The sequence below is a fragment of the Panthera tigris genome, chromosome E1, assembly GCF_018350195.1.
Source record: "Panthera tigris isolate Pti1 chromosome E1, P.tigris_Pti1_mat1.1, whole genome shotgun sequence".
Taxonomy (NCBI): domain Eukaryota; kingdom Metazoa; phylum Chordata; class Mammalia; order Carnivora; family Felidae; genus Panthera; species Panthera tigris.
The window spans coordinates 60,782,963-60,806,823 of record NC_056673.1 but is presented as its reverse complement, the minus strand read 5'-3'; the positions used below and the strand labels follow the sequence as shown (position 1 = coordinate 60,806,823).

Sequence of the window (23,861 nt, the reverse complement as noted above, 5' to 3'; positions counted from 1 at the left end):
CATTGTTACTATTTTTACTTACTTATATTTTCAGTTAAAAGAAAGTCTCTTCCACTTAATTTATATGATTCCTGTGGGGTGGGCCCCGCCTGCTCGAGGCCGGCGAGGGGCGCGGGTGCCTCTGTGAATCGCCCTTCCCTCCTAGGCGGGTGGCCCTCGGATCTCCTCCAAGCCGGCACCTGTTTCTCCGCCGCCTCGGCCCGCCTCCCTCCGCTCAGGCCCCGCCCCCGACGCGGTCTCCGCCCCCTCGCACGTGACGCACTCGGTGCTCCCTCACCGCCCTGGCCCGGCCCAGGTGGATGCGCTCGGCGCTCCGCGGCTCCCTGGCTGCGCACGCACGCACGTCCGCCCCTCGCTTCCGGCGCGGTGGCCTCCGCCGGACAGACCGGACCCCAGCGCCCGGCCTCCCCGAGGACATGCGGCGCTGAGGAGCGGCGGACCCTTCGCGGCGGCGCCATGAACCTCCTGCCGTGTAACCCTCACGGCAACGGGCTGCTTTACGCCGGCTTCAACCAGGACCACGGTGAGGGCGCCCCTGCGCGCGTCCGGGCCCCGACCCGGCCTCTTCCCGGAGTCCCCGGATCGGGCCGGCCCCTCCCCCACGCGCCTCACCCGGCCAGGTCCCTTCCCGACGACCCCCCCCCCCCCCCGACTCAGCCGGGCCCCTCCCCCGAGGCCGCCCCCTCCAGGCCCAACCGGCCCTCCCCGAACACCGGCCAGCTCGGCACGTTCCCACCCCGGACGCTCCTCACCGGGTCTGACCCCTCCCCCGACACCCTCCGACCCGGCCGGTCCCCTTCCCTCACGTCCACCCCCCCCCCCCTCCTTGACCTGGCCTCCCCTGAAGTCCCCGTCCCACTGGCCCCCTCCCCGAGGCGGCACCCCGGGCGGGGGGGGGGGTCGCTCCCCTCCGGACTTCCGTGGAGCTCCGGGCGGCGGCCGCACCCACTCGCTCAGGGCCCTGCGGGCTCCCACCGGCTTCGGCTACCCGGGGCTTTTCTCACGGCGCACACTGGGGTCTGCTTCGGAACTCCGCGCTTTTTCCCGCCCTCGTTTAGGGTCTCCACGTAAGCGGTGGTGGCTTGACAACACCTGCTTTCTTGTCCGCTGCGGGCTTGGGCCTCTCGACGATTCTCGCGGCCCAGCGACCCGGTCGGGCTGAGGTCGCCCTCGCCTTTCCGGCCGGATTACCGGGAGCGTGCCCGTGAGCTACCCCCGCGTGTCTTGCCGAGTGGAATCAAAGGACTTGGTTGTCGGGGAAGCCTTGGGGGGGGAAACGCGCTTTCCTCCCGGTTTTGACTCCAGCTGAGGCCCCCTGGGTGGTTTAAGCCAGCCCTGCAGCCGCGTCCGGGAAGGCCCGCAGGGTGCGGGCGGGAGGGGCGGGGAGGAACTCGGATCCGAGGGAGCTGCCCCCGCTGCGGAGCCAGGGTTTTGCCTCCGGGAGGAGCCGGGTGACAGCGGCCGCCCGGGGACACACTCCTGAGGGCTTTTGCCTGCCAGCTTCGCAAGTTTTGTCTCTGAGGGGAACCCGAGAAAGTGCCGTAGGCCCCGTTTTTGCGAAACTCGATTTAAGTGGTCGGTGCTGCCTCGCTGCGGCCGGCGCGTGTTTACCTTGCGCCCCCGCCCTGCCCGGCGCTGAGGGTCAGGTCCGACCTGTCCACAGGTGTGGACTGTGGTGTCACAGGTGGGCGGTGGAAGTAGGCCCGAGATGTGTGTGGGAGGAGGGCGAGCTTGCTTGCGGCCTCTGAGCTTGTCGAGGTGTTCTTGGCGGCGGCGGGGGGGGGGGGGGGGGGTTGGTGGGAATCCGGCCTGTGAGCTCTGGAGGGGTTCTTGGTGGGGGGGGGGAGCCGGTCTCTGAGCTCGTGGAGGGGTTCTTGGTGGGGAGGGGGGAGCAGGCTCTGAGCTCCTGGAGGGGTTCTTGGGGGGGGGAGCTGGCCTGTGAGCTCATGGAGGGTTTTTTTTTGGGGGGGGCGGCCTGTGAGCTTGTGGAGGGGTTCTGGGTGGGGGGAGCCGGCTTTGAGCTCGTGGAGGGGTTTTTTTGCGGGGGGAGCCAGCCTCTGAGCTCATGGAGGGGTTCTTGAGGGGGGAGCTGGCTCTGAGCTCATGGAGGGGTTCTTGAGGGGGGAGCCGGCCTCTGAGCTTGTGGAGGGGTTCTTGGTGGGGAGGGGGGAGCAGGCTCTGAGCTCCTGGAGGGGTTCTTGGGGGGGGGAGCTGGCCTGTGAGCTCATGGAGGGTTTTTTTTTGGGGGGGGGGGGGCGGCCTGTGAGCTCGTGGAGGGGTTCTTGGTGGGGGGAGCCGGCTTTGAGCTCGTGGAGGGGTTCTTGAGGGGGGAGCCGGCCTCTGAGCTTGTGGAGGGGTTCTTGGGGGGGGGGAGCTGGCCTGTGAGCTCATGGAGGGTTTTTTTTGGGGGGGGGCCGGCCTGTGAACTTGTGGAGGGGTTCTTGAGGGGGGAGCCGGCCTCTGAGCTCGTGGAGGGGTTCTTTGGTGGGGGGGGGAGCTGGTATCTGAGCTCGTGGAGGGGTTTTTTTTGCGGGGGGAGCCAGCCTCTGAGCTCATGGAGGGGTTCTTGAGGGGGGAGCTGGCTCTGAGCTCGTGGAGGGGTTCTTGGAGGAGGTGGCAGGTGGATGGTGGGGGCGTGTGTGCTGTGGGCCGAGTTCTGGTTTTCAGCGGGCAGGACTGCGCGGATTGTGGAAGAACGTGTTACCGAGGAACGAGGCGTGAGTTTGTGGTCAGGTGTCGACGTTGGACAGTTATGTGGTCAGGTGTCGGACGTTGGACAGAGTTATGGTCAGGTGTCGGACGCTTTGGGGTTTGATTACCAGACGAGGCCAGTAGGGTTTTAATGGGTTTGGATAACCACCGAGAGCTCTGTACGGAATCAACAGTGATACAACAACTCTTCAAAACCGTCTTCGGTGGAAAGAGTGGTCCTCCAGCAGTGAGGGAGGGGAGAGGTGACTGTAAACACTTGGGCCACGCCTTTCCTGTTTACAGAAGCAAAAAGGCTGGGTGACTTGAGGTCATTTAGTGCAAGAGGATCGTTCTTGCCCACTTGCCTTGCTGTGGGGTGAGGAGTTTGTGTGTTACGTTTCAGTATAGTAATTGAGACTCGTGATACTGACTATTTAAGGAACCAGTGAAGTTTATAGTATTTTTATAAAGATTTCATCAAAGTTTTTTTTTAACGTTTATTTATTTTTGAGAGCGAGATCGCGCGCGCACAAGAGGCAGAAAGAGGGAGACCGAGGATCCTAAGCAGGCTCTGCAGTGAGAGAGCAGAGCCGATGTGGGGCTGGAGCTCACCAACCGTGAGATCATAACCGGAGCCAAAAAAGTCACTTAACTAACTCAGCCACCCAAGTGCCCCAAAGATTGTTTTTAAAATACAATTGTGGCTCTTAAAAGGATCTATTTCAGTTGCCTAAAAAATACCCTTGCGGAAACCCAGCTCATTTCATTGTAACAGTTTGTAAGTAAAGTTAGTGTTTTTGAAAAAAATAAAAGCCTTACACTTAAACTTCTGGTTATCTTCGGATTAATTCTCTATGATATAAATTTATGCCAGATAATTGAGTTTATTACATTTTGTTTTTACTTACGCTGGTTTTTAACTTTTGCATAGCTTAAAAAATTTTTTTTAATCTATGTTTGTTTTTGAGAGACAGAATGTGAACAGGGGAGGGGCAGAGCGAGAGGGAGACACAGAATCCGAAACAGGCTCCGAACTGTCATCACAGAGCCCGATGGGGGGCTCGAACCTACAAACTGTGAGATCGTGACCTGAGCTGAAGTTGGATGTTTAACCAACTGAGCACCCCCCGTGCCCCTGAGTATTTTTGTTTCAATATCTATCTTTTTAATGTTTATTTATTTATTAATGTTTATTTTATTTTAGAGAGAGAGAGAGAGAGTGAGCAAGCAGGAGAGAAGCAGACGCAGAATCCGAAGCAGGCTCCAGGCTCTGAGCTGTCAGCACAGAGCCCAGTGTGGGGCTCGAACCCGTGAACTGTGAGATCATGACCTGAGCTGAAGTCAGGCACTCAACTGACTGAGCCACCCAGGTGCCCCTACGTTTATTTATTTATTTAGAGCGAGAATACCAAGCAGGCTCTGTACTGCCAGTTCAGAGCTTGATGTGGGGCTCGATCTCATGAACTGCGAGATCTTGACCTGAACCAAAATCAAGAGTGGGTCATCCAACTGGTTGAGCCACCCAGGCGCCCCCACGATTTTTTTTAAAGTTTATGCATTTTGAGGGAGGGAGAGAGAGGGAGGGAGGGAGAGAGAGAGAGAGAGAGAGAGAGAGAGAGAGAGAGAGTGAGCGAGCTCAAATACAAATGGGGGAGGGGCAGAAGGAGAGAGAATCCCAAGCAGGCTCTGCGATGTCAGCACAGAGCCGTATAAGGGCGGGAACCCAGGGTGGTGACCTTAGCCGAAACTAAGAGTCCAATGCTTAACCGACCGATCCGTACAGTTACCCCTAATTTTCATTAAGCATTTTAAACTCTCATTGCAACTTTTGGCTTAGAAATCATTGTTTGTTTAATTTTCTTACGTGAAATATAGTTGACACACAATGTTACATTCATTTCAGGTGAACCAGAAAACATTTTTAAAAGGGCATTCATGATTTTAAATATTCGAACTTCTAAAGATAATTTGCACTGCGTTCTTCAAGACTCTTAAAGTGTCGAGATGTACATTTCTTTAAGTTGGCTGGCTATTTTTCTCTCTATTCCTTTGGGAAACACAAATGTTTGAGTATGTACCCTTGTCTACAGATAGCACTTGCTTCTCCTGCCTGGACCTAGACCTGAGGCCACAGATTGACTTCCTTGGGCTACTTCACTGTGGTTACAGGAAATAGGGGTGTGTTTGCATGTGGGCTGTACGTAAGTAGTCTGTGCAGACACACCTCCAAGACATTACAGGTTTGGTCCCAGACCACCGCAGTAGAGGGAGTGTTACAATAAAGTGAGTCAGATGAATATTTGATTTCCTAGTGCTTCTAAAAGTTACGTTTACACCATATACATGTTTACTGTTCAGCGTGCAGTAGCATTATGTCTTAAAAAACCAACGTACATGCCTTAATTCAAAAGTATTTCACTGCTAAAAAATGCTAGCCATCATCTGAGTTTTGGTGATTTACAATCACTGGTCACAGGTCACCATCACAAATATAATAATGGAGAAGTTCAAAATATTGCTAGAATTAGTAGAATGTGAAACCGAGACCTGAGCCAGCAAAGGTTGTGGAAAAATGGTGCTGACAGACTTGCTTGAGGCACGGTCACCACAGATCATGGATTTGTGAGAAGCGTAATGTCTGTGCAGCAAAATGAAACAAGGCGCGCCTGTCTATAGAAGAATGCCTTTCAGGGATCCCGACGCCCTGTTTCTGCACCACTAGAGCTAACCCAAGGGTGTGTGGGGTCACCAGCTGTTGGGCTGATGGTTCCTCTCTGGGAAAGAGGCCTATGAAGACAGCAAGGATGATGCCTGGCCTTCTCCGAGAGGGTTTCCAACTTTTGGTGTTTGTAATACTTTTCCTTCTAACTTTTTACTGAAGTATGCCGTACTTACAGAAAAGTGCACGTGCCCTGTCTTCACCTGATGACTTTCCAAACTGAACCTAGCACCCAGGTTAAGAAACTGAACATACCTGAACATAATTGGACCATTAACGCCTGGCCATCCTTCCAGCCACTTAGATTAGTTTTGTCTCTGTACATCATTCTTGCTGATTTGTTTAAAAACACTTTTTTTAACGTTTGTTTATTTTTGGGGAGAGAGGGGCAGTGCAAGCGGGGAAGGGGCAGAGAGAGAGAGGGAGACACACAATCTGAAGCAGCTCCAGACTCTGAGCTGTCAGCACAGAGCCCGACGCAGGCCTCAAACATATGAGTCGGGAGATCATGACCTGAGCCAAAGTCGGATGCTTAAGCGACTAAGCCACCCAAACTCCCCTTATTCCTGACTTTTTTTTATTCAACATGATGTTTGTGAGATATTTTCCACATTGCTGAGTATCTCTATAGATCATTCTCATTGATGCATAGTGTTTTTGTGTGTGTGAATATATCACAATTAATTCAGTCCACCATTGAGGGGGGCATTTAGGTAGGTTCCCAGTTTTTGGCTATTAATGGTGTATGATCGCACTGCTGTGAACAGTCGAATGCATGCCTTTGGTGAGCATATGTTGTCATTTCTGCAAGGTATATCCGCCAAGGAGCAGAGTTGACAACTGTAGTACCTGGCGCAAACAGCTTTCCAGAGCGGTTCTGCTGGTTTGCCATCCACCAGGTTGAGAGTTCCCATGCCCTTACACCCACTTGCTACTTGGTGTTTTCTACCATGTTGGCTGTTTTATTGGGGTTAATTGGACCATTAACAACCTGGTGTGTGATTTGGACTCACAGTGACCTTGACAGGATTTTAAGGGTTCAGCTTGTCTACAGGTGGGAGGAGGTCGTGGGAGACCTCAGGCCACCTTCTGGAAGCCCACGCCCCTGCTCCAGTCTGGAGTGTCCACGCTTGCTGGGATTCCCGCTTGCAGCTGTCCTCCGGGAGGCGTGACCTTTATTGTTCTGTCCTCGCCTCTCCAGGTCTACAGCACTGGAGACGGGTGTGCAGGGTGGGGAGGCCAGCGGTGAGTGTTAGCGAGAGGCAGGTGTTGGAAATGTGCCGTGGCGGCAGCTGGCCGACTTGTCATGGAACCAGGAGTTCAGGCGGAGCTGGCCTTCGGGAAGAAAGCCCTGCAGCAGGAGGTTGGAGGGATTCCGGAGGCTCTTTACCGTGTGAGATGAGAGACTGGAAACGTGCTAGGTTGTGCACGTCGTGCGTGTGCGCACGCGCGTGTGCGCACGGCCCTGAGGAAGATAGTTGTGGCGTGTGCAGACTGCGCCCGTGAGGTCAGAGCATCTGCGGGAGCTCTTAGGAACGGCTGCTCTCTCTGGACCCCTTGCTTGTGCCAGTTCGGTCCCAGTCCCAGGGCGCTTAGCTGGGACCCCTTTGAGATGATTAACCGGCCTTTCTCACACTTCAGGATGCTTTGCGTGTGGGATGGAAAACGGATTCCGGGTCTATAACACTGACCCACTGAAAGAAAAAGAGAAGCAAGGTAAGGAGTGACTGACATTTCCTGGTTTCTCCTGTTTCCTAACCTTCAAAGAATCGACATTTTCCCTTACCGATGGGGGAGGGGCTGGTTTGGGAGGTAGATAGGAGGTTCTTGGCCCTGCGTCAGCCTGGATGGGGCTGTCCTCTTCTTTCTTCAAGTTGCCACTGGTGCCCAGCTCTGTGGGGCCAGGATCCAGCGGTGATGCACCGGGCGTGGCCCGACGCTGGTTTCTCTGGTGAATGTGAACTTTGAAACTCGCGTGTGTCTGCCCTGTCTTCAGTTCTTGCTGGCTGTCCTGAAGAGCACAGTGTGGTTGAGGCAGGCTGTCTTCACTCGTCCTGCTGAGCGGGAAATTGCAGACAGCTCACACGACGGTTGAATTCAGCACATGGGATGCCCAACTCTTTGTTTTTAAAAAATTTTTTTTTAATTTTTTAAAATGTTTATTTTTGAGAGAGAGAGAGAGACAGAGCGCGAGCAGAGGAGGGGCAGAGAGAGAGGGAGGCACAGAATCCAAAGCAGGCTCCCGGCTCTGAGCCGTCAGCTCAGCCTGATGTGGGGCTCGAACCCACAACTCGTGAGATCATGACCTGAGCTGAAGTCTGGCACTTAACCGACTGAGCCACCCAGGCGCCCCGATGCCTAACTCTTGCTAAATGACCACTTAGGAAATATTATCTGTAGCAATAAATTATAGTTGCTTCTGTTTACTTATTTCAGTGCCTTAAATTATGTTTTTGTGGAATACAAGTTTTCAGAAGCTTCCAAGTGAACTTAAATAGAATCAGGACTTCTGTTGGTAATATTAAGATAATGGTCTTACTATTTGACAGGAAAAAATGTTAATTTTACAGGTAGAGTTTTTTTTCAGTTTTTCTTTCCCCAGTGTATTTTTGTTAAGCTTTTGGTGTCTCCTGGTCTTTACTTGCTGGGAGAATCAAGCACTGCTGACAGATGAACAGATCTCGGACAAATCATAGAAAATGAGAAACATCCCTTTTTTTCCCTGCAGTTCGGGTTTTGGTTTTCGTTCATTGCAGATGCTAGATTTTTTTGCCGCTAGAACTGTTTCTTATTTGTAAGAGGAAGTTCCTGTATCCTGGTGCTCCACGAGATAGCCTCCCTTCCATTTTCACAACTAGTAACCCAACATCAAGGATTTCCAGAAATCTTTCCGGCAGTGGAATCCCTTTGTCAAGTACAGTCTTTGTACGACTACGCTGCCATGCGAGACAGTAAGTGGTGCTTTATTATCTAGGAGTTTATTTTATAAGTGGAGGTCTATGACTTTAATTTATTAGAGAAAGACAGTGTGGCTGGTAGGTAAGGGCTTAGATACCGGACCCTCCTTGTTGAGGTGGAATCTGGCTCTGCCCCCCTTACTAGGCGGCTGTGTGGCCTTGGGCAGGTGCCTCACCTTCTCCTGGCTTCACTTTCTTTGTGTGAAATTAAGGTGGTAACTGTCTACTTTCTAAGGTTATTGTGAAGATCACTGAATTAGAATGCTTAAGATACACAGAGGAGTGCCTCGCACACATATCTATTGCTGTGTAAGCTTGTGCTCATAATTTCTCAGCCCAGCAGTATTGTGCTCTTAGAGAATGAATCCGCGAGAGGTCCAGGCCGGTGATGGGAGTCTCCTGGCAGCCTTCTAAGTCTCTGACTTTTACTTACTTTTGGTTGCTTAGTGAATTAAGACAACTCTCCTTTGTATGGATAAATAGTTACAAAGTACTTTGAAACAGTTTGACTTGCACATCTCAGGATACTTTTTACTTAGAGTGACCCAGAAACTTGGAGTTCAAAGTTTCAAAGTTGAATCATTAGCAGTATATTGACAGCTGTCTCCTAATTGGTGAAACTTTTATAGCAAATTCAGGATTTCTTATAAAAAGGTAGACAGGAACCATCTAAGAGTCTGAGTTCTAGAAGGGTTTGCTGTTGTCGTTCGTGCTGACGGCATGTATCATTCCCTCTTGCTGCTCTGCTGAACTATGGGACAGCTTTTGGATGGTGCATCTTTATTTATTTATTTATTTATTTATTTATTTATTTATTTATTTATTTATTTAAAAAACTTTTTTGGGGCGCCTGGGTGGCTCAGTCGGTTGAGCGTCCGACTTTGGCTCAGGTCATGATCTCACAGTCTGTGAGTTCGAGCCCCGCGTCGGGCTCCATGCTGACAGCTCAGAGCCTGGAGCCTGTTTCGGATTCTGTGTCTCCCTCTCTCTCTGACCCTGCCCCGTTCATGCTCTTGTCTCTCTCTGTCTCAAAAATAAATAAAACGCTAATAAAAAAAAAATTAAAAAAAAAACTTTTTTAGCGTTTATTTATTAAGAGAGATAGCATGAGCATGGGAGGGGCAGAGAGAGGGGAAGACACAGAATCTGAAGCAGGCTCCAGATTCCGAGCTGTCAGCACAGAGCCCGATGCAGGGCTTGAACCCATAAACCGCGAGATCATGACCTGAGCCAAAGTCAGACACTTAACTGACTGAGCCACCCAGGTGCCCCTATTATTTATTTTTAATGTTTGTTTGTTTTGAGAGAGAGAGTGCAAGCATGAGGGAGAGGAAGAGAGAAACCCAAGCAGACTCCATGCTGTCAATGCAGAGCCCGATGTGGGGCTCGAACTCACAAACTGTGAGATTATGACCTGAGCTGAAATCAAGAGTCTGATGCTTCACCAACTGAGCCACCCAGGCTCCCCTTCAAGGTGTATTTTAATGAAGCCACCCCACCCCTGTGCACTTGCCGGTTGGTCTGCTGTTACATTTCTGGCAACTTACAACTCAACAGAAGACAGGCTGGACCTTGTTCCTGTTTTATCTTGGTGGTTTCCTTTCCTCAGTGAGGAGGAAGGAAGCGTGCCTGCATTTTAGTGGTCACCCCCACCCCCCCCAATTGGGGCTGTCAGCTTTACCTCCAGTGTGACTGGCACTGACTAGGTGAGACTGGCCCTGCCTTGTCCCTTCCAGGTGTGCCCACCGCTGGCAGGGACTGGGAGCTTTCCCCTCCCTCCGTCCCTCCCAGGCGTGTGTTGTAGGTGCTGCGTCTCACACCTGGAGTGGCGGGTTTGCGGCTCTGCTTCATTCCACGAAGGCCGTGGGGCCCCGGGGAGGGTGTTCATAATAATGCTGTGGGGTCCCAGTGTAGGACTCGGATTCACATCTGAGCGTATGCTAGAAAGAAGGTTCAAGAATGATAAATTTGGATAAAGTATGGTACCCAGTGAGTGATTTATAGAGACACGGAGTACTAGTGAAAAGTTACCTTCACTATTCATTTGGAAACACAACTGTCCCGCAATGTGGAAATGATCGGAACCTGTACAGCTCATGCTTAGTGAGCTTGCACAGTCTGCAAGGTGGGCAGAGGGCTCAGAGGATTTCCCGTCTGCAGTGCCACCCGCTGTTCCCTCCCTGTGACCAGTGTTCACACGTGTGATGTTGGCAGCCATAAGTGGGGAAGTAGAGAGGAGACAGAGACCTAGAAAGAACACCACCTGCCTGAGGTGGAGTGCAGGTGAAGGCTGCTTGTGTTTGGGCCCCGTGGGTGGTGGTCAGATGCCTTCCAGTGTCTGGTGCTACGCTGGGGCTGGGGGTACAGTCGTGAATAGGAGTGTGACCCACCAAGTATCTGGAAATAAGAGGTGACCTATTGTGCACAGTTCCCGACGTTACCCAGTCCAGCAGCCTGCCTGACCTGACAGTGGGTTGGGGCCTTAATCCTTGCTTTTGTCTAATGTCACAGAAGTTCACATGGACTTCGTGCTCATGTGGTCACCCCAGCACGTCCGAGATGAAGGGCCTAGAGGGAAACGGGAGGCACGGGAAGTGGAGGGGGGTGAACCGATTACCATGAGGGGGTGTTAGCAAGTTAGCGTGTAGCTTTGCTGAAGGCGTGGAGAAGCAGACCTTTCCATGACCTTGCTTCATAACCTTAACGGTACAGTTTAAGTTGGTAGGATCTTTTTGTAGGGTAATTTAGCAAAATGTGTTCATTTCACATATTTGACTCATTAATGATACCTAAAGGATTTTATCTGAAGGGGAAAAATTAGAAAAAAGACACCAGATGCTTGTATAGTTAACCCTGAACAACACGGTTAGGGGTGATGACACACACACACACCCCACTCCCCCCTATAATCGAAAATTTGTTTGTGACTTTTGACCCCCCAAAAAACTTAACTGATAATAGTCTACTGTTGACCAGGAGACTTACTGATAACATAAAGTCAATTTAACACATATTTTGTACATTATATGCATCCTGTACTGTATTCATACAGTAAAGCTAGAGAAAAGAAAACGTTAACTGAGAAAATCGTAAGAAGGGCTCAGTCAGTAGAGCACCCAACTCTTGATCTCATGATCATGAGTTTGATCCCCACATTGGCTGTAGACATCACTTAAATAAACAAAACTTAAAAAAAGAAAATCATGAGAGAAAATACATTTACAGTATCTGACTGCATTTATAAAAAAAAAAAATCTGCATATAAGTGGACCCATGCAGTTCAATCCCATGTTGCTCAGCATCAAGTAGATAGTTCGTCCTTTCTAGGGTTTCTACGAGCCCTTGAACTTTACAAGAGTGAGCTGACGAGCTTAGGAATCATCTTGAAAAGCCATGACTGAGCAGGTAGAAGTTGATCTTGTGTTAACTTCTGACTTTCAGAGGCTCTGATTCCTCACTTGCCCTTTGCTGTGCCCTCACGGTGCCAGGAGCTCTGGTCCTTGCTGACCAGAGTGGAGAGCTGGAGAGAACTGGATGGGCTGGTTGTGTTCTGTAATAGAAACGGTGCAGGGGCGCCTGGGTGGCTCAGTCGGTTGAGCGTCTGACTTCAGCTCAGGTCATGATCTCGCAGTTTGTGAGTGCAGACCCGTGTCGGGCTCTGTGCTAACAGCTCAGAACCTGGAGCCTGCTTCGGATTCCATGTCTCCCTCTCTCTCTGTCCCTCCCCCACTAGTGCTCTATCTCTGTTTATCAAAAATAAATAAATGTAAAAAAAAAAAAAAATGGTCCAGAGTGGGGTTTGCTTCTGTGAGCCCCAGACTCTCAGCAGGTCCCCATCGCCTTCCCTGAGCGAGCGTTGTTCGTCCTCTTCTGTTGTGGAGGAGTTCTGAAAATCTGCTGGCAGTTTCCTCTTCATGTAATTCACAGACATTTTTGAGCATTTGAGACTTCAGTGGAAGAGGTGTTTAAAGTGGTAAACTGCTTTTGTATGAAAGCAATTAGTGTGTTTTCTTAGAGCTTAGACGTCTTGCTGCCCCTTAAAATACGAGTTTAGACCTTTCATACCTTTTGGTGCATTGGCTTGTTAGGGTGCTGTGTGCTCCGCACTTAGAGCAGAAGCGTGGCTCATGGGGACTGGCTGCGGAAAGGAGTCCAAAGCCCCCGGCTCGCTCCCTGTCCCCACCAGCCACCCATCTGGTCGCTGACAGCAGTCAGAGATCTCTGTACAGACACATACAGTCAGATATGTAAATGCCGACTGCTACATCTGCACTGTTTACTTGTCTCTTTTTAAATTGTAAGATCCACGTACTAACTTGTTTTTACTATCATTTCAGAATTTCTAGAAGGAGGAGTCGGCCATGTTGAAATGTTGTTTCGCTGCAACTATTTAGCCTTAGTCGGTGGTGGGAAAAAGCCAAAATACCCTCCTAACAAAGGTAAAGTGGTTGTGTGCTTCCTAACCATGCCTCACGTGTAGTGATGTCTGGAACTGTCTAGAACGTCTTTGTGTTTGTGGCTACGTTTGCTCTTCCCTGGTAGCCTATGAAGTATGAAGGACTGGTCACTAACAAGAAGCATCTAGAAAGAGTGAGTCTTGTCTCCCGCCACTCCCAGGAGAAGTGTGTGACAAGGGTCACTTGTTCTTACCAACAAAAAGCACATGCTTGTTGATTAACGTCGGCTAAATATGTATGGTCGTGCTATGCCTCTGGACCCCATTTTGTTCAGAGCATTCAGCTGTGGGTTGGTATCCTGAATGTTACGAGTTCTTTTTAAAGCAAGGTATAGTAAGGTTATTTTTCCTAAAAGAGCCATTGAGTCACAGAAACATTGATTTTGTTGCCAAAACCACCTTGGCCCTTGGCTCTGGGTTGAAGGGTGTTGGTTTGATGTGTGTGTAAACCTGTGTGTATATGTAAGTCTGTGTGTGTATGTAAACCTGTGTGTGTGTGCACGTGTGCGCAAAGAAATGGGAGTGTAAAAGTCTGGCTTTAAAGTTTATTTTTGAGAGAGAGAGACAGAGACAGAGCACAAGTGGGGGAGGGGCAGAGAGAGAGGGAGACACAGAATCCGAAGCAGGCTCCAGGCTCTGAGCAGTCAGCATAGGTGATGAGAACCTGACCTGAGCCCAAGTCGGACGTCCAACCGACTGAGCCACCCAGGCGCCCTGTGAAATTTTGAGTAAAATTTAAATTTGCTTTTTGTAGAGTGCTGAAGGCATTTTTTAAAAAAAGAACTTGGTCTGTTTAAGCTTTTGTAAGATTAAGAATTTTTTGTCAATAATGTCAAAATTACTTCCTGAATTTACTCTTAATACTTTCATAGTTACACATTAAGACACATGGTGTTAAAACGTGAAGGATGTTTGTGAAACACAGTAAGACAGGACTGGAGCAGACTGGTGGCCACAATGTGACCGGGAGAGTTCTAGCTGAGACCGCACGGTGCTGTTCAGGCAGATCAGGGAGGCTTTTTTTTTGCTTTTTTGAGTCAGGAGCTTGGAGGACAGAAGAAGAACTTCAGAATTAGTGGATGTACCTTTTGCCGTTGGGAACTATATTAAAAGACAGACATGCAAAATCCTGCACAGAACATTTCAGATTTCCGGCACACCAGGAAGGCAGCTCACAACCCTTGGAGGCCGTGGGGAATTGAACGTCAACTCAGGTCTTTGGATTTTTCTCACTGCTCAGGGCGTTGGGTCTGGTCACTTTCCTTTTGCGAGTGAGAAATCAAGCTGCTGTCCCTAGGCCTTTCTCATGCTGTTTCCAGAAAGTTTGTTTTAACTTTGTTTTATTTATTTATTTTTGATAGAGAGCACAAGCAGGGGAGGGGCAGAGAGAGAGAGAGAGAGAGAGAGAGAGAGAACCCCAAGCAGGCTCTGCACCGTCAGCACAGAGCCCAATGTGGGGCTCAACCCACGAACCTCGAGATCGTGACCTGAGCCGAAATCAAGAGTCAAACACTCAACTGATGAAGCCGCTGAGGCACCCTGAGAAATTTCTGAAAATAGAGTTCATGTGGATTTGTGACACCCTTGATGTGGCTCATCTTTGGGTTCTGTCTGGTTTGGGCCAGAGGCTTTTTGGTGTTAGGTTGCAGACCAGGGAAAGTTTACTTTTGACCTGCTTTATGAGTTCAAGAGTAGACGTGCCCTTTTTCCAGAAGGCTGTTCTTTCAGTGAGGTGCGTCCATTGACTGAGCTTCTGTCCCACTTAACGTGCTGGTGCTTCGTTGCCCTTTGAGGAGGAGCCCACTGTCAGGATTTGTTAAATGAAGGGATTCACCAATCCAAGATGGTATTTGAAAGGAGTAAGAACAGAAATCTGCTTCAGTTTTGAAGGCTTAGTTTTAACCTCTTCATTAGTGAATAATTTGACGCAAGTTTGGTTGTTCTACGTGTTACCTCTTGATTTGAAATTGAGGTTACTGAGTCCCTCTGGCAAAACTTCCGTGTGAATTCCACCTCCAGGACTCGAGCTGGCCATGGTGTCAGGACCTCGGGGGAGACATTCCTTCCCTTCCACTCTTGGCCACCTGGCCCGTGACCTACTGAGAAAGCTTACTTTCCCTCACCTCACACCCTTCCTAGACAGCTTTGCAAGAGACCGATGGAGGAGATGGAGACTGTCTGTGTACCCCCACCTCTTCCCCGGCACAGGGCTGGCCGCTCTCTGTCTCCTTAGAGGTCTGGACGTGTCCTCGGCCCTGGGGATGCAGACGGCTAGTACATCGTAAAGCACCGCGGTGTGAGAAGAGCAGGCACGGTGGGGTGGGGGTGAGAGAAATCCCTGGCCCTGCTTTTTTATCTGTTCAAACTGAAGCCTTTCTTTTCTTGATTCAGGTGTGTGTCTAGCACGTGAGCAGTAACTGTGGGTGGGCTTGCTTTTGGCTCAGTCCAGTGGAACCGAGGGTGGGGGAGGTTCGCCTGAAAACTAGGCGAGGTTGGCAGAGGAGGTGTGTGTGCGTGTCTGTGCGTGCACGTGCGTGTGTGCGTGCGTGTCTGTGTGCGTACGTGTACACGAGGGCGGGGGAGGGAGATTGGCTGCAGGGGGTGGTGTGGAGCCGGCCGGGTACTGGAAGGGAAGGGGTGGGGTGCGTGAACACCCTGCTACCAGAGACAGCGTGGCGAGTGGTGGAGCGCAGGCGTCCGGCCGTGTGTGACCGGGCACCAGGAGAGCGGCACGTCCACCTGCTCGGAGATGAATGAGGGGGAAGGACCCCTTCAGAGTGCCCTTCCTTTATTGGTGTACCCATAAGTTCTTTCTGAAATTTCAGTGATGATCTGGGATGACCTGAAAAAGAAGACTGTTATTGAAATAGAGTTTTCTACAGAAGTCAAAGCAGTCAAACTGCGGCGAGATCGGTAGGTTTGCTAAGTTTTAAAAGTGGATCAGTTGCTTTCTCTGGAAATGTCTAAAATGCTTCATACTGAAGGAAAAAGTGTGTTTAGGAAAACGTCATCTTCAGATGTGATGATGGTAGTTCATGACCAAAGGACGTAGGGTTATTTGTATTGCTGCAAAGAAGGTGTGAGTTTTATGGGCTTCCAGGGCTGGCATAGAAGCGGTTTGTCAGTGGACAAGGCCGGCAGCCCCCGGTGGCGCTCAGGCCTTCAGAGACCTGTCCCCGTCCAGCATGTTCCCACTGGGAACCAGGGGGAGCCTGGACTTGCCCCCTTCTGAGTCCAGCTTTTCCAAAGGCTGCCTCAGTAAATGTCCCCTTTGAAGGTAAAGGAAAATTGGGAGACTCCCCAGTGAGAAGGTGACGTCGATCTTACCTGTTGGAAGTCGCTTCTCTGAGCTGTTGACCTCGTGGCCCTCAGGAGAACAGAGAAGTTCTTACTGGAGTTTCATTAATTTGGATCTTAACGTGGTATGATTCATATCCTCAGTGTGGGAGGGCAGAGGTGCTGAACAAAGTGAATGCAATAGCGACTGTCAGACCTGCACTCTTAGGTTTGTGACCTCCAGGAATGTCGGTCTCTAGGGCCCTTTAATAATGCGAATACTGGAGCCAAATAGGGATCTTTCCAACATTTTAAATTGTCAAGACATATCTAAGAGCGTATAGAGAAATGATTTCTGCCCTGTGATTGCTACTTGGTTCTTACTCTGGGTGAAATATTATACAAAAATGTCTTTAAATCTCAGAAAGGTCCGTTGGGCAGCCTGCAGCCAGGTAGGAGGTTCTCGTTCGTCAGCGCCTGCCACACCCCTCGGTGCTCACTGGTGACCTCCAAAGATCACACCTGCAAGGGGTTCTGATTCAAGAGGGATACTTTTGTATGTGGTGTTTGTTCTAAGCTTCAAAATGATAAGAACAGAAGTCACAGAATGCTTGAGTTTCGCTTTTGGGAATAGGAATCTTGATTGTTTTTTTCTTTCCAGAATTGTGGTTGTCTTGGACTCCATGATTAAGGTGTTTACATTTACACATAATCCCCATCAGTTGCATGTCTTTGAAACCTGCTATAACCCTAAAGGTAAGAAATTCAGAGTCAGCGATGGGAATTGGCTTCTTCATGTTCCGTCCAGGTGGACGCAGACCTGTGCTTGGTGCCCTGTCCTCCGGCCGGTCTTTATTTGAGTGGCATTGCTCTGGTGAGATGGGTCCTGAGGCACATCAGGCGAACCCTGACGGACACAGGCTCCTCTTTTTTTCCTTCTTCACCCTTTCCCTCGGTCCACGCCACCTCCTCCTGGGAGAGCTCTCCCGGCCACGTGCTCACTCCAGAGACCGGCCTGGTAGGCAGTGCCTCTGAGACCCTCTTGTATCACAGTCATGGGGCAGGGGAGTGGGGGGAGTGGAGGCTGAGGGAGTTTTTCACGGTCATTGTCAGCCATTCAGGAGCTCCTTGGTGGGCCGCGGTTTTGGGGTTTTACTGAGTTCTGAGGGACTTTCTTCCCTCCTTTGTTTTGGAGCAGGGATTACAGGTGACTGACTTTGCTATTCCTTATAGCATCTTAATTTCTTTTTAAAGTTTTTAGTTTTTTTAAATTCTAGCTTTATTGAGGTCTAATATACATAAAACTCATTCATTTTTTTTAACGTTTATTTATTTTTGAGAGGGGAAGGTGCGGAGGGAGACAGAGAATTGCAAGCAGGCTCCGCGCCATCAGCACAGAGCCTGACATGGGGTTCGATCTCACAAACCAGGGGATCATGACCTGAGACGAAATCAAGAGTCAGGTGCATAACCGACTGAACCACGTGGTCGCCCCTAAAGCTCACTCATTTCAAGTTTATTATTTGGTAATATTTAGTCATTGCAATCACTTGTGTAACTACCACCAGAGTGCAGACAAACCGGTACCGTCACCCAAAAGCTTTTCTTCAGGCGGTCCCCTTGCCCACCTGTCCTTCCAATTGTGCCTTTTCAGATGTGCTTGGTGTCTTACGGTACTTTTTGGATTTCTCCATGTGTTCAGTAGATATGCTTGTTTTCCTTGCTAAGTAACATTCCATAGTGTGGACATAACCAGATTGTTTATCCACACCAGTGTTTTGGCTGTTACGGACGGAAGTTGCTGTGAGTATTCACGTACGAGTCTTTGCGTGGAGGTAGAGTTTTATTTCTCTTGGCTAAATACTGAAGAGCACTGTGGCGGGGTCCCGCTGTAGTTACGGTCTGGCTGTGTCTTCTGGTGTCCCCATTGGTGATCCAGGAGAGCTCCAGCTGGAGCAGGCCTTGCCTCGGCACGTGTCTGTGTCCCTCTTTGTAACCTGGGGCTGGTAATAGTGTCTCCCGCGGTGTCCTCTACATTTCTCTGAGGACGGTGATGTGGCTTATCGCCATTCTGGTATCTTTTATGAGGGGTCTTCACTTCCTTTCCTCATCTTCTGAGTTGTAGTTCTCTGTACGTTCTAGATAAGGCTCTTTGTTACCACTTCTGCAGATAACTTCAGTATGTCTGTGGTTTTGTGCAAAACAAAGGTTTTCATTTACATGTTCTTCTAGGAACTTTAGATCTTAAGTTGCATCTTTAATCCATTTTTTTGTGTATGGCATGAGGCACAGGCCCAGATTTGTATTTTGCGATGTGAATATCCAGTTTCTAGTGCCATTTGTTAAGAAGACTTTTTTTTTGTTACTCACGGAAGTGTAAGATTTTTCTGGATTCTTTATTCTGTTCCAGTGGTATGTCTTTAAGCCAGTACCATACTGCTTTGATTTCTGCAGCTCTAAAATAATTCTTAAAATTAGGTAGTGTAAGTCTTCCGATTTTGTTCTTGTTTTACAAGAAAATTTGGCTACTCTTTGGCCTTGCTGTTCCTTATAACTTTCAGTATCACCTTTCTTCAGGAAGCCTGCAGAGGCTGTAATTGTGACCACGCGACCCTGCAGGGGGACGTAGGTTGTGGCTGTGACCGCAGTAGATCAGATCAGGCTCTCTCCGTCTGTCAGACCTTTGGTTTTCTTTTACAACGTGTTGCAGTGTCTCATACAGGCACTGTTAAACTTATCCCCAAGTTTTTTGGTTGTTTTACGCAATTGTTAATGGAGTGTTTAGATTTCACAGTTTTGTATTGTCAGTAGCTGGCACCACGGAAGACAGACATTTGACAGAGTTTATTCAAGAACAAGTTCAGCAGATGTTTCCAGTTAAGAGGCGGCCTCACAGGAGTTAGCTTTGTCTTCTGATACTCTTTACAGTGAAAAGATTTTGTGATTCTGATATAAATGGAAACCCATAGAGAAGTCTTACTGTTTTTTCTTGAGAGCTACAGGGCAGAGAGCAAGTTTTATTTGGGGAAAGTGGTGGCTTTAGAGTCATGAGTCCCTGATGGGTTGTCTCCGTCTCCGATCAGGCCTCTGCGTCCTGTGCCCCAACAGTAACAACTCCCTCCTGGCCTTCCCGGGCACCCACACGGGCCACGTGCAGCTCGTGGATCTGGCCAGCACCGAGAAGCCACCCGTGGACATTCCTGCCCACGAGGGCGTCCTGAGCTGCATTGCTCTCAACCTGCAGGGAACAAGAATTGCAACCGCATCTGAGAAAGTAAGCGTGTGTCCTGTCCCTTCCTTGATGGAGCCGAGTGCCTGCCGCAGCGGCCCTGGCACTCCGGGGACTTGACTTGGGGCCCCGCAGAAAACTGGCCCTTCCCTGTGGGTTCTCGGCCACCTTCTCTCAGGAATCACGTTGCAGTTGAAAAGCCTTTTACTTGGTGAAGCCTCCTCTGTTTGGCAGCAGTTAGCGTTAGTTTTTCCAGCTGGCCACGGGCGTCCCGGTGAGAATGGCATCTCTAGGCACAGAACTGACCGCTCCAGGAGCAGGTTAGCCTGGCTGCGGCAGTCGCTTAGGCATCTGCCAGGGCGGGAGATGCAGGGGGTTAGTGGAGGGCTGGTGCCCAGGGGGCTGGCTCCTATCCGGTGCTCTCTGGCTGGACAGCTATCAACGAATTCTCCAGCAGGACAGAGGGAGCCGGTTGAGTTTTACATGTGGGGGGGTTTGGGAAGGGCTTGTATGGGCTGATGGGTTTGTGAGTATGATTCTCGTCTCAAAAAACTAAAAAGTGGTGAATGACAATAAAACGCTTCGCTGTTTTTCAAAGGGGACCCTTATAAGAATATTTGATACTTCATCAGGGCATTTGATCCAGGAACTGCGAAGAGGATCCCAAGCAGCTAATATTTATTGGTAAGAAGGCCCATCACTGCCCGGGGTCGACCTCATCGATACGGGGCCTGTGTGGCTGAGGGAGTCAGGACTAAAGCCCATCACTGCTCCGGCTTCTCTCTAGGATAAGCTGTGGTCTTTTAAGGCAAACACTGGAGCCCTTGTTAGCTCCCCTGTAGTCACTTGGGCGCCCTGTGGTGTTGGTGGCACTGCGGTGGCAGTCCCCCGCGTGGGTGGTTCTTTCTTTGCATTTGTGGCCTTGGCAGGTGCTGAGCAGCATTCGGGTTTGTGAGATAAACATGGACTTCTTACATGAACTCAGGGCGTGTGTCCATGCAGCCCCGCAGTGGCGGGCCCTCCTGTCTGCTCTCACGGCCCTTCCAGCCCGGCGGGGGGGGGGGGGGGGCAGGGCAGGGCCTCAGGGTGGGTTTACGGGAAGCCCCTTCCCCTCCCTGGCACCCAAAGAGGGGCCCTGCTGTGGCACGCTGGGTGGTCCCACGGACAGCACGGGGGCGGGGGTGGCGGGTGGGGGTGCTGGTGCTTCACATCGCTCTCCGGAATTCATTCCGGAAGGCTCAAGGCACCGGCTCGCGTGCTGTGGCGCTGTGGTTGGGGCCGGGCTCCGCTGCATCCACACGAAACCAGAGCTTCATCTGATTCCTCTGCAGCATCAACTTCAATCCGGACGCGTCCCTCATCTGCGTGTCCAGTGACCACGGCACAGTGCACATTTTTGCTGCCGAAGATCCAAAAAGGAATAAACAGTCCAGGTAGGTTTCCCAGAGCTGAAAGGACTGGTGCCTCCCTCAGGCACATTCGGAACGAAGCCCCGATCCACCACCCACCTGACGCCCTGAGAGTCAGTGCGGGCCACGTGCACACGGGTACAGCAGAGGGCTGTAAGTGCATTTTTCTGGAGGATTTTCTTTTCTCTGGCTGGCTTTATTGTGAGAATACAGTAAGACGCACAACGTACAAATCGTGTTAATTGACTGACTTGTTATCGGTAAGGCTTCTGGTCGCCAGTAGGCTCTGAGTTAAATTTTGTGGGAGTCAGAAGTTATACCCGGGATTCTGACTGCTGGGGGCTGGTGTCCCTAACCCGCTCACTGTTCAAGTGTCCGCAGTACCTGAGGCTAAAAGGGACATCGCTGCTTGCTTGTCTTTAGGTGCTTAGTGTGTGACCAGGATCCAGTCACCTTTCCCGTGGTTTAGAACTCGGACCTGAGCCCTGGCGGCTATTGTCACGTTCAGCAAATCCGTTTAGTGGCCGCAGACGCCTGCACCTTCTGGTGCTGATGGTTTCCGGGTGTATCTTAAGCCGTTGGGAAGCGCTTAGCTTTTTCATGCGAGAAGTAAAACTAAAAGGAAAAGTAGAATTTAAAGTATCTGGGTTCGGGCTGTATGGGAGCCATGTTTCACCTTCGTCATGGAAACATAACTGCCTTTTCTCTCCTCCCTTTTCTGTGTCCCCTCACCTCCTAGTCTGGCCTCAGCCAGTTTCCTCCCAAAGTACTTCAGTTCCAAGTGGAGTTTTTCCAAGTTTCAGGTTCCCTCAGGCTCTCCGTGCATCTGTGCCTTTGGAACAGAGCCAAATGCTGTCATCGGTAAGTGGTCCTTGGCGCTGGCCGGCCCGTGCTCGCTCTCCTGGGGCGCAGGGGTCCCACTCAGGGTCTGCACAGCTGTGTAGGGGGACACCAGCCCCCTGCCCTCTAGGGTTTCCCAGGAAGATGTGGGGGCAAGGTTTTCCCTCTCCGCACGTAAGTGGGAAACACAAACCACCCTAGAGCAGGTTGGGTTCCTGGCCACGTGTGTGCTCAGCCGGGAACGAGGTCCCTTGTCGCCCACAGTCACCCTGAGCGGCTGCTCAGAGCAGGGCCGTTCACAGTTCCTCTCAGTGAGGTCTGTTTGCTTTGAACTTTGAGGGAAGAAACACACGAGTAAAACGGTCTCCTTCTGTCTCAGCGATTTGTGCAGACGGCAGCTACTACAAATTCCTATTCAACCCCAAGGGGGAGTGCATCCGGGACGTCTACGCGCAGTTTCTAGAAATGACCGATGACAAGCTGTGACTCTCCGTCAGGAGTGCAATCAACAGCCACGGCCGACCGCCGCCAAAGCGCTGAGTGTGCCCTTCAGACTCCCGGGGCTGGTGCCGGCGGCAGGACTGCCCGGGGACCTTGGTCCTGAAGCCATTCTGTGGTTGTCTGTTTTCCTGAGCAGGGCTTCCCATTTCCAGTATTAAAGAAGGAATAATCATCGAGGCAGCGTAGACACGTGGCTGTGAGCAGCCCGGGCCCGGCTGCTGGCCTGTTTCCTTTAGTTCAGCTGTGATGCTTTCGTGCTTCCGCCGCGCCCCCCGCCTCTTCCCCCCGTGCACCTGGGGGCTCCGTACACACATAGGGACTGGGTTGAGAAAACGGTGGACAAATCGAAATTTGTTTTGGCAACAGATTCCATCATTTTTACTGAGTCTGTAGTGGGGAAATGAGCAACTGTGTAAATGTTAGTTCTTACATTACAACCAGATTTTTCAATAGAATAATAATACCAGCAGCTTGCCTTAGAAAAGGAGAAGGGGATTCCTTCTCCTGTCTGAACACGAAGAGACACAGCCGTGTTGGAGAACACAGGGTGGGCATCTCCCTGTGAGCCCGCGTCCTGGTCTCCGTGCCTGTCGTGAGCCTGTGGCGTGGCTGTGCGCGTGCTTGTGCCCGCGTCCCTGTCTTTCTCTCGGGATGGAGGCGGGAGCGGCACACTCTGTGTGCCCTGCGGTCTCCTGAGTGTCCCTCTTGTGTGTCGGGAGCAGTAACGTGTAGACTTTCAGAATCAGTCCCCGAGAAAAGCGTCACGGAATCCGGAGGAGGTGGAGGGAAGCGTTGGGCATCTGGGCAAAGCAGGCCTCGTCTGGGCAGGAGCAGGAGACCCTGGCCGTCGCCTCGGGTCGGTCGGTCGTTGGGGAGAGTAGCAGTACACTAACGGGAAGGAAAGGCACGCGGTACCGTTTTCTAACGTGGTAACTAACACAGGTTATGGGCTCTACGTTGTTAGTACTCCCAGAAGTATGTATTTAATTTGCTGAAATTCCCTTTCAAGAAACCTAACTTCACGGTTTTGATTTCAGGTAGCAAACGTCTGCGGGAGCAGCTCTCTGTTCTGCCTGTTCTTTTACTGTCATGTAATCAACTAACTTTGTATGTGGGTTTCAGTGTAAAGTATGCATGTTATACTTTTGTGTGTATTTAATCATGAAATTTAATTTTGCACTTATTTGTAATGTTTCTTTTAAATAAAAGTGACTAATTTTGTCGTACTCTGTATCCGTCAAGGGAAAAGAACTGTATGTTACCAACCCAGAACCATAGTTTTAGAATCGGTCTCCGCTGCCTGTCGCGGGGCGGCCCTGGGTGTGAGTTCCCGCCTGGGGAGCAGAGGGGAAGGGAGGTGTTCATTAGCGGTTTTGATCGTCTGGTAGGCAAGCTGAGCCCACCGTGGCGGTGGTGAGCAGGACTTCCTCTCGGGGAGGCGCCCGCGTCCCGTCGGGTGCCTGGTCACTGTGGTGTTGACTCATCTGATGCTCGAGCCCGAACCTTGCGTGGGGGCGAGGGACGCGTCCTGCACACTGGCACAATTACTGGTTTGCGTTTTTCCTAGACACAGTCACTCTAGTGTATCCAACCGTACCTGCCACGGTGCACGGGGACAGCTCCCGAGCTGGGGGGAGGCAGCGTAGAGGCCGTACCCCAGACAACCCAGGAATGTTCTGGCATGCCGTGTTAGGGTCCAGTGTGAGATCACAGTCCTGGCTCTGCCACTCCGGGTATGACCTTGCCTCCTCCATACGGTGACACGATAGGGACGTTTGGGCCA

At 50.8% G+C, this 23,861-nt stretch overlaps 1 protein-coding gene across 1 annotated transcript; it reads left to right on the top strand.

Annotated features, from left to right (window-relative positions):
- The first annotated feature begins 331 nt into the window (after positions 1-331).
- On the top strand, positions 332-23,309 carry WDR45B (WD repeat domain 45B). The gene is made up of 10 exons (XM_042967092.1): positions 332-523; positions 7,052-7,126; positions 12,705-12,806; positions 15,649-15,736; positions 16,761-16,855; positions 19,183-19,373; positions 19,927-20,012; positions 20,660-20,761; positions 21,477-21,598; positions 21,957-23,309. The coding sequence occupies exons 1-10, from the start codon at positions 457-459 to the stop codon at positions 22,061-22,063; spliced, it is 1,035 nt and encodes a 344-aa protein (XP_042823026.1). The 5' UTR covers positions 332-456; the 3' UTR covers positions 22,064-23,309.
- Positions 23,310-23,861: the final 552 nt, after the last annotated feature.